At 58.9% G+C, this 9,241-nt stretch overlaps 2 protein-coding genes across 3 annotated transcripts in view; one reads left to right on the top strand and one right to left on the bottom strand.

Annotated features, from left to right (window-relative positions):
- Positions 1-1,696, bottom strand: part of BAD (BCL2-associated agonist of cell death) — a 26,580-nt gene extending 24,884 nt beyond the window's left edge. The window contains exon 1 of the mRNA XM_006860983.1: positions 1,508-1,696. Within this exon, the coding sequence (XP_006861045.1) occupies positions 1,508-1,694 (187 nt within the window). The 5' untranslated portion in view covers positions 1,695-1,696. The remainder of the gene's footprint in view (positions 1-1,507) is intronic.
- Positions 1,697-3,663: 1,967 nt separating this feature from the next.
- GPR137 (G protein-coupled receptor 137) lies at positions 3,664-7,067 on the top strand. 2 transcript variants are annotated; one of them, XM_006860981.1, is made up of 7 exons: positions 3,664-4,130; positions 4,213-4,262; positions 5,457-5,682; positions 5,802-5,951; positions 6,039-6,167; positions 6,275-6,393; positions 6,646-7,067. In XM_006860981.1, the coding sequence occupies exons 1-7, from the start codon at positions 3,774-3,776 to the stop codon at positions 6,803-6,805; spliced, it is 1,191 nt and encodes a 396-aa protein (XP_006861043.1). In that variant the 5' UTR covers positions 3,664-3,773; the 3' UTR covers positions 6,806-7,067. The 2 variants fall into 2 exon arrangements, with proteins under 2 accessions (XP_006861043.1, XP_006861044.1); XM_006860982.1 differs by lacking the exon at positions 5,802-5,951 and having other exon boundaries at positions 3,762-4,130.
- The last annotated feature ends 2,174 nt before the right edge of the window (positions 7,068-9,241 follow it).

Here is a 9,241-nt window from a genome sequence, read left to right as displayed (position 1 = left end):
ACACACCACAGAATGATCTGCCATTCAAGATCAAAAGGGCAGCATTTACCCATGACCAAAATTCAAAAGGGTGGGGAAAGCAGGAGGAATGGAAAAATGAAACACTAGCTTGCAGTTATGTGCCGGGAGTCAGTTCTGACTCATAGTGACTATAGAGATTCCGAGGCTATAAATCTTTCTGGGAGCAGAAAGCCTCATCTTTCTCCTGTGGAACAGCTGGTAGTTTCAAACTGCTGACCTTGCGGTTCGCAGCCCAATTTGTAACCACTATGCTACCAGAGCTCCAGAAACACAAGAAGGAAATGGGAAAAGCCATGTTACATTGAGGGGATTGCAATTGAGATAAAACAAGATGTGTGATTTCTTGCACGTAAAACGGATTCTCTGGTGTGTAACCCTTCATTCAATTCACAATAAAAACATAATAGAATTGTCCCACAAACTTCTTGAAGTGGCCTCCTATTAAATACTCAATCATTGGAGGAAGAGAAGGCTGAGGGGGCCCAAAGGAGGGGCAGAGCGGGTAAGGTTGATGATGAAAGAGTTGAGAGCAGGGAGGAAGGGTGGGGGGGAAGCAGCTTTGGAAAGTCCTGGGATTCAGTCTGACAGGAAGGCATGTGCATAAAAAAAGGAAGAGGATGCCTTCTTGCTCCTGAAGAGAATGGGAGTTAGTTAGGCTACAAGGGACAAGTGACTTGGTCTCCTGTAGATTTTGGAAGGTCTCTGCCAGAGACTGGGCAGAGGGAGATGACAGAAAAATGTTTACGAGGTCCCCATCCTTCCATCTGGCTAGGCATGGCTAGGTGGGAATCAACTGACAGGCCATGCTGGAAGACAGGAAGCTTTTTCCAGCAACTTCCCCACCTCCCCACCCCCACCACATGGCTGCTGCAGGCCTCGGAGGGCTGGCGGCCACAAGGATAAGTCAGTCCCAGGGAAAGTGCATAGCTTGGGACATCAAGGAGTCTTCCAGCCTTACTGGAAGGAACCACATCAAGGAGTCTTCCAGCCTTACTGGAAGGAACCGCCAAACAAGTATGTCCTTAGGCAAGTCACTTCCCCTTTCTTGCCCTGGGCCTGTTCCTCAGTGATTTCAGCTCTTACAGTAACAGCTACTTTTTTTTTTTTTGAGTATATATATATATATATATGCTAACACCAATGTAAAGTGCTTCCTATATATTGCTGCTGGAGTCCTGGTGTGGCGCTGTTGCTAATGCGTCAGACTGCAAAGTCATATGAATTGCAAGATCAGTAGTTCAAGCTCACCAGTTTCCTTGGAAACCCTATACAGGGTCGCTATGGGTCGGAATCAACTTGATAGCACTTAACAACAACATATATTGCTGCTAATCATCCCAACAACCTTACAATGGTGGTGATTCATTACTTTGTTTACAGAAGAGGAAACTGAGGCTAACAGATTATGGATTCAATCAAAACCTGCCAGTGTGGATGTGGCTGGAGTGCAGAGCTATCAGACAGGTAGTGATATTGGGGTGCCTACCTCCATGATGGCCGCTGTTAATTGGCTGCCCCTGCTGGTGACCGGCGTCCCCCAGGGGGCCTGGGGCCGTGCGGTGGCGCTTGCAGGGGCCTGAGAGCTGGTCCCCTTCGGTGCTGGGGTCCAGGACCCTATCTGCAGGGCTGGAGTCTTCCTGCTCACTCTGCTCAAACTCTGAGATCTGGAACATACTCTGGGCTGTGGGGACAAGATGGTAGGTGGTAAGGGAACAGTTGAAACAAACAGAGGCTTGTGGGGGTTGAGGACAGGCATCCAGGGATCCCTCTTCTCCCCTAGAGCCCCCAGGCCCGCCCTGCCTCCCAGACTCGAAACTGGCTCTTCCAAGCGCTCAACCTGTCCATCTGGTACCTAAATCTCACCACGGAGCACTGGTGTTGTGGGCTAATCCCAGACCCCCACCCAGGCCGTCATTTCTGAGAAGACGCATACAGGTCTCACCCCAAGCCCGATCTCGAAGCCCGATCTCGAGGCCCCTGACCCGGGCCTGCCGCCTCTCTCCAGTACTGAGGGCGCCCTGCCCTAGTTGCTTGGGCAACGGGAACTGTCACAGATCCAATCCAATCAGCTTGTGAAATGTCATTAGGGCTGGGCGGGGCCATTCTGGGTCGGTCCCACTCCTTTCGCCCTCCTCCTGTGTCCCTTCCTCACCTCCGAAACTCAGCTCTCTACATCCTCATGCCTTGCGCGTATGAGGGAGCCGGTGAGGGATTCTCCGGAGTCCCCCATTGGGACCCTGGAGACTTGCTTATGCTGACAAGCCCTTCCGCTCCTCAGGGCCTTAGTTTCCACCCCTGTAAAATGGGAATAATGACACCTCCCTCAGGAGCTGGTGAAAACTTTGTAAACAGAGTAGTGATCACTATGGTTGAAAGCAATTGGTAAAGCCGCAATTGACGTTCAGAAGTGGGATGCAATTACTGTGGTTCCGTCTGGAGTGGTGATCGGGTCGGGAAATCCCACTACCTCCTCCTCTCCAACGTGGAAACCAAGCAGCCCGCAGCAGGGCGCCACTCCCCGCGCCATCTCAGGAGCACCCGAGATAAGAGAGGGAGGCTCCGTGCTGGCAGGATGCCGGCCCGGGCTTAGAAGGTACCGGGTCCCCTATGAGGGTGACCCTGAGGACTCGCAGGGGTGGCAGGTGCAACCAGCCAGGTGAGCGGGACCCGCACGTGGGGCGGCCTGCCCGGCAGGGACTCCGGAACTCTGCGGGTTAAGGCTGGGGGTGCAGGGTGGGGGGCTAGGGGGCGGGTCCGGGGGCCATCTTGACTTGGGGCGGAAGTTTCCTTCAGAGAGGACGTGAAGGGAAGTCGTTGCCGCCCCGGGTTGGGCGGCACGATCGGGATTTGGGGACAGCTGGGAGAATGGGAGCTTGCCGTCCCCCAAATCAGCAAGGGCCAGAGGCCCAGGCCACAGCCCAATGGGACGCGAGTCGGATGCGGCGCGGTCCCCGCATCTAGGCTGCCCGCCGCCTCCCGTAACCGATGGCACCCGCTGGCAGCGCAAGTCGCGGCAATTCTCGAACGGCCTCACGCCGGGCGCGGCGCCGGGCTGCAGAGCCCAGGCCAGCCCCTGCGCAATTTGCGTAGTGCACGGCGCCCGCGCAGGCGCAGGAGGGGGCGGAGCAGCGGGAGCCGGGGAGCCGGAGCTCCGGGTCCCGGCGACCGGAGCCGGCTCCCCCAGCGGCGGTCTGAGGACCAGGCGACGGTCTCCTTCCGCCCCCCTTCGGCTGGAGAGGGAACGCGGTGGGGGGTGGGGAGAAGCGTTCGGAATCACGAAGAGAGAAGGCAGAGGCGCCCCCATTCCGGATTATTGGAGGGGAAAGAGCCTCTCCCAGCCTGAGGAGGGGGAGAGCTGGGCATTGGGGCGCCCCGTGCAGGGGCCGCTGCCCTAATCGGGTGGGCATCGGCCGGCTCTCCCCCTCCTTCGGACACCTGCACGAGCGATCAAGATTAGAGACCCCTCACCTTCAGCCTCCGCACCCACCCCAGAGAGGAGACCCCTTCTCCGGTCTGCCTTGGAGAGGAGAAACTGCCCTCCACTTCCCTGAGTGAGGGGGCCAGAGCCCAGGCTACCCGTGCCCCACAAGGACGAGGATCTCTCTAGCCAACCACAACTTCTTGTCCCCCTGAGGTGCCCACCTCCCTGTCTCAGTACCTGCATTCCCCTCCCCTCCCTGTATTGATTTCCCTGGCCCCTGGCCATCCCTTCCATCGCTGTCTCTTCTGGGATTCAGGCTTCCCTCCCTGCTATGGAGAGTAACCTGTCTGGCCTGGTGCCTGCTGCTGGCCTGGTGCCTGCGCTGCCACCCGCTGTGACCCTGGGCCTGACTGCAGCCTACACCACCCTGTATGCCCTCCTCTTCTTCTCCGTCTATGCCCAGCTCTGGCTGGTGCTCTTGTATGGCCACAAACGGCTCAGCTATCAAACCGTGTTCCTGGCACTCTGTCTGCTGTGGGCTGCGCTGCGCACCACCCTCTTCTCCTTCTACTTCCGAGATACCCCCCGAGCTAACCGTCTGGGGCCTCTGCCCTTCTGGCTTCTCTACTGTTGCCCCGTCTGCCTGCAGTTCTTCACGCTGACGCTTATGAACCTCTACTTTGCCCAGGTAACCGGTAGCGATGGGTGGGTGTAGGTTGGGTTGGCAAGCCCTAAGGGCTTTCATGAGTGATGGGCATCTCTGCTTGCAGGTGGTGTTCAAGGCCAAGGCAAAGCGTCGGCCGGAGATGAGTCGAGGCTTGTAAGTACTGAGGGCCCTGGTCAGCTCTGCCCCTAGACCAGGGGCAGGGAGCAGCCCAGTGCCCATCCTTTTTCACCTTGAAGGATGGAGGCAAGGACATCCCAGGGATTGTTGTGTTGTTACTACTTGCCATCTATTCTGCACCCTGACTCACGGTGATCCCCGTACAATGGAACAAAATGTTACCCAGTCCTGTACTGTTATCATTGGAAAAGTTAAAGCACCTGACACAGATGGCTTAGCAGAGACGTTGCGTACACGAAAGGCAACAGCAAGAGAAGCCATTAAGGAGTGAGGAGAGGGTACCAATGTCATCCAGGATGGAGGATGCTCCCAAACCCAGCTGCACCCCTAGGTGACCTGGGGCTGTGGTCCCCCTGTCATTTGTATGTCTTACTGTCTAGAAAGAGCTTTCACACACACCTTTCGGCTTTCTCACTAATCTGTGAGATTGGTGTTATCCCTGTTTGAGAAATCAAGAAACAGGTGTGGAACAGTACAGGAACATGGTCAAGGTCGCCGAGCTGGCAGGGGGCAAGGCTGGGAGTCAGAGCCAGATTTCTGGCTCCCAATGGCGTGCTTTCTCTGAAATTGATCACAGCTGTCAGTCACCTCTTGGCTTCTTTGGACCTCAGTTTCTCCATCTGTAAAACTGGAGGATCAGGATTTAGGCTGGGGTTACTGGGGTTCTGCTCCTTGGAAACCCTATACAGGGTCGCTGTGGGTTGGAACCGACTTGATGGCAAATAACAACAATGGACTCTGGGTGTAGTTCTGTAGGATAAGCACTGGGCTGCTAATCACTTGGTTGGTGGTTCAAGCCCACCAGCCACTCCACGGAAACCCTATATAGGGTCGCCGTGAGTAGGAACCGACTCAGTGGCTCTTAACAGCAACAGATGGGCTCTGGAAGGAGCCCTGGTGGTGTGGTAGGTTAAGCATTGGACTGCTAACCACAATGTCAGCAGTTCAAACCCACCAGCTACTCTGAGGGAGAAAGATGAAGCTGTCAGCTCCCATAAAGATTAAGAGTCTCAGAAACTCACAGAAACAGGTCTGCTCTGTTCTGTAGAGTTGCTATGAGTAAGAATCCACTCGATGGCAGTGGATTTGTTTGGGATGGATGGGCTCTGGTGCTCCTCTGAGAGACTGGATGTGCAGTGAGCGTTCCTTACTGATTGCTGTGGGCCGCAGGCTGGCTGTCCGAGGGGCTTTTGTGGGGGCCTCGCTGCTCTTTCTGCTGGTGAACGTGCTGTGTGCTGTGCTCTCCCGTCGGCGCCGGGCGCAGCCCTGGGCCCTCCTCCTGGTGCGCATCCTGGTGAGCGACTCCCTCTTCGTCATCTGTGCGCTTTCTCTTGCCGCCTGCCTCTGCCTCGTGGCCCGGCGTGCCCCCTCCACCAGCATCTACCTGGAGGCCAAGGTAGGGCCACAGACTCTCATGCTGGATGTGCTTCGGGGTTTCTGGGCAGCTGTTTTCAGGGTAGAGAGGAGACTAGAAACCATCTCTTCCTGAGGGTCTCCTGTTGTTGTCTGTATCAGGGGACCAGCGTGTGCCAGGCGGCTGCGATGGGTGGTACCATGGTCCTGCTCTATGCCAGCCGGGCCTGCTACAACCTGGCGGCCCTGGCCTTGGCCCCCCGGAGCCGGCTGGATGCCTTTGATTATGACTGGTACAATGTTTCTGACCAGGTGGGCATTTGGCAAGTCTCCTGCCTCCTTCCAGCCATGGCTCCCAGCCCCCAGCTGACCCGACTGATATGAACTCCCTCCCCACAGGCAGATCTGGTGAATGACTTGGGGAACAAAGGCTACCTGGTGTTTGGCCTCATCCTCTTTGTGTGGGAGCTTCTGCCTACCACCCTGCTGGTGGGCTTCTTTCGGGTGCACCGGCCCCCTCAGGACCTGGTGAGGGCCTTCCTCCTCCTTTGTGGGCCCAGTGGAGAGGGGCAGACACTGGGGTATGAGAGGCTGGTGGGGGCTAAGAAAGAATCAGGATGGCTTCCTCCCTGCAGAGCGCCAGCCGCATCCTCAGTGGGCACGTGTTCGGCTCCCGATCCTACTTTTTTGACCGGGCGGGGCACTGTGAAGACGAGAGCTGTTCCTGGGAACACAGCCGGGGTGAGAGTACCAGGTAGGAGTCATGGGGGATCCAGAGCTGGCTCTTGTCCCCCACCAAGGCCTTGGTTTTCCTGTCTCCATGAGGTGAGGCCCTTCCCCCTCCCCTATGCTACCCCAGGATGCAGTTGACTGTCTCTGGCCCTGGAGGTCTGAAGCAGGGGAGTCTCTCCCAGCATACTCTGCTCTAAGCCACAACTCCTCCCCTGGTCCTGTGAACTGGGTCCTGGCCAACGCCCTGGGACTGACCTGGTTTCTCTCCCCGCAGCATGTCAGGCAGCCTAGGCTCTGGTAGCTGGTATGGCGCCATCGGGCGTGAGCCGAGCTGGTGTGGGGGCAGCCAGACGCGGACCACTCCTCTGCTCTTTTCCCACATGCCAGGACCAGGCGACCACCACCACAGCCTCTACTCTACCCCGCAGACGTGATCCCCACTTCCCCCTAGGATGCCCAAACCCTAGTACCCCTCACCCCGGTCCCTGTGCCAATCTGCCGCTTCTTGCCCAGGATCCTGGCTGGCTCCTTGGCTGCTCCTGTCGTAGTGAGCTTGTGCCACCCCCCTAGGGTGGGGGGACATGGCCCTGGCTGCCAGATGCCCACAGCACCCTGGCATGACCTGCCATTTCCGCTCCAACACTGGAGCCAGCTACCTCTCCTGTGCCTGCCACTCAATAAACAGAGTCTGTGCCCTGTGTCTGTTTTCTGTGTCTCCTCCCTCAGCTTCCCACCGTCACCTAAGGCGGATTGATTACACTCCAGGTTGTGAAGCGGGCCACTGAGGCTGGTAGACAGGGTGAAGAAGAGCCTGCTGACAGAGGGGGAAGGGTGGCCACTGTTCTAGAAAGTTCTCTCTGCCCAGAACCAGCCCCCTCACACTGCAGTCTCCTCCCCACATGATAATTTCTACTCTTTCCTAAACTTGTTTTCAATGTCACCTCCTCACTGAAGCCTTCATTCCCCTTTCCTGGGTCCCTATCTCTGACTACTAAGTTAGGCCTCTTGTCCCTAATCAATCAGGAACACACACACACCACCTGAGGTGACTGAGGAGCTCACATCTCTACCAGGTCGGGAGGTCTGGCCATGCTGGCTGGGTGCTCCCACTCCCTGGGGGCCCCTTCTCAACACCCACAGCCTACCAGCCAAGCACAGATCTGCTCCTCCTACTCAAAAGTGCCCGCCTCAACTCCTCCTAGCTCCCAGAGCCTACTACCAAGCTTACCTGGCAACCCTTCACTTGGGACTATCCTGGCATCTGGCCTGAAGGGCCACCAGAGAGGGCAACCGGAGACTCAGTTGTGGTGGAAGTGGAAATGACTAACGTTTGTAGAGCATTTTATTGTAGATGGAGGAAAGGCTCCAGAGGTAGGGGTGGTCAGCCCCCAAACCCACAGCTGAAACACAGCGGGAGACCTGAGGTCTGGTAGTGATCAGGGTGAGCTGAGAACTCTGGGAGAGGTAGCATTCCAGGACCAGCAGGGGGCGGAGCTGGGCAGGTAGTGGGGGAGGGAGCACTGGCACCAGTCCATGCTGGGATTTGGTGGACAGCTCCGGCCCTGGGACTGACCCCTGGGCACTGAGCTGAGCACTAAAGCTTGGGGACATAGGAGGGACAGGGGATGCTGCAGCATGGACTTCACATAACCAGGTCCCAACCCTCACGCAGACCAATCCTTGGTGGCCTCCACCCTTTGTCCCGCGAGGGGCCCCCCTCTGTAGGACCATCCTCAATGGAGTGTTGAGCCCAAAGAGCGGCTTTCCGAAGGAATGAGGAGATGAGGCGCCTTCCTGATCCGGTAATGGGTCTAGGAGACGCCCGGAGATCAGCCTAGCGCTGGTGCGGAGAGGTGGGCCGCCTGATGTCCAGCCGGGAGCCGACCAGGCTGCGGGGCAGCATCAAGGCTCACTCAGGCCAGAGACGCTGGCCCGACCCTGTGATGAACCCTCTCCAACTCCTCCGTGAACTGCTCCACCGTGCAGGGCGGGATCCGGGGGCTGGCGGCCGCAGGTACAGAGTTGTGGGGGCGGCGCCGGCAGAAAGGGTGCAGCAGCTAGGGCGGCGCGGCACGCGAGGGGTTAAGAGGAGAGGAGGGGGCTCTCGGCAGCGGGAGGGGGGGTCTCAGCCTCAGCGACCGCCTGCTCCGCCCCTGCCGCCACCGCCTCCGCTGCCCAGCGGGTACCGGCGAGGCAGCGCGGGAGTCTGGCCGCAGCGGCATCCGCAGCGCGGCCGACAGTGAGTGCGGGGCGGGCGAGCCGGGTTCTGGGCGTGGGCGATCGAGGCGCCCACCTCCGCGTGGGGCGCCGCGGGGAGTCATGCCACGCGGCCCGCCACGCTTGGAGGCGTCGACGTGGGCGCGCAGGAGACTGTGGGAGCGCGGTGACGCGTGTCGGGGCTAGCGGGCGTTCTGCGGTGGCCGGCGGGCTGGTGTGTGTGTGTGCGCGCGCGTGTACATATGTGTGCGTGGACTTCCGCGATGAGCGCACCCCATGGGGTCTTGAGGTGCCCGGGAGAGTGCAGGCGTGTGCAGGTGGAGGGCGTGCGGACAACCAGGAGACGGCGCGGGCGGAGCCGCAGGGCGGAGCCGGGGCACGCGGGGCTTTGTGTCCGCGGGCGGCGGAACGAGTCCAGAGCGTGGGTACTGTCACCCGCTGTCCAGAGGGCTGGCGGTGTCCAGGGGTCGTTGCACGGGTCGGCCCTTCCCGCCCCCACCCTCTCCTTCCGGGAACCCGGCGCCCTCCCTCTCTGTGCCTCGGCAGAACCCGCCCCTGGGTTCCTCGAAAGCCTGGTGGGACGCTGGGGTCTGGGGGGCCGGCCTGGCGCAGCTCGCACGGAGCTGGGAGTGGCTGGCGGGAGGGCAGCGGGA

This window comes from Chrysochloris asiatica, unplaced genomic scaffold (genome assembly GCF_000296735.1).
Source record: "Chrysochloris asiatica unplaced genomic scaffold, ChrAsi1.0 scaffold00040, whole genome shotgun sequence".
Lineage (NCBI taxonomy): Eukaryota > Metazoa > Chordata > Mammalia > Afrosoricida > Chrysochloridae > Chrysochloris > Chrysochloris asiatica.
Note: the sequence above shows the minus strand (reverse complement) of the source record. Positions and strands in the feature narration are given on the sequence as shown.

Excerpts from the sequence above, each read along its gene's own strand:
- GPR137 (XM_006860981.1), top strand. The coding sequence starts at position 3,774 with ATGGAGAGTAACCTGTCTGGCCTGGTGCCTGCTGCTGGCCTGGTGCCT. Across the intron at positions 4,263-5,456 it reads CCGGAGATGAGTCGAGGCTT|GCTGGCTGTCCGAGGGGCTT; the intron begins GTAAGTACTGAG and ends TGTGGGCCGCAG. Across the intron at positions 6,168-6,274 it reads ACCGGCCCCCTCAGGACCTG|AGCGCCAGCCGCATCCTCAG; the intron begins GTGAGGGCCTTC and ends TCCTCCCTGCAG.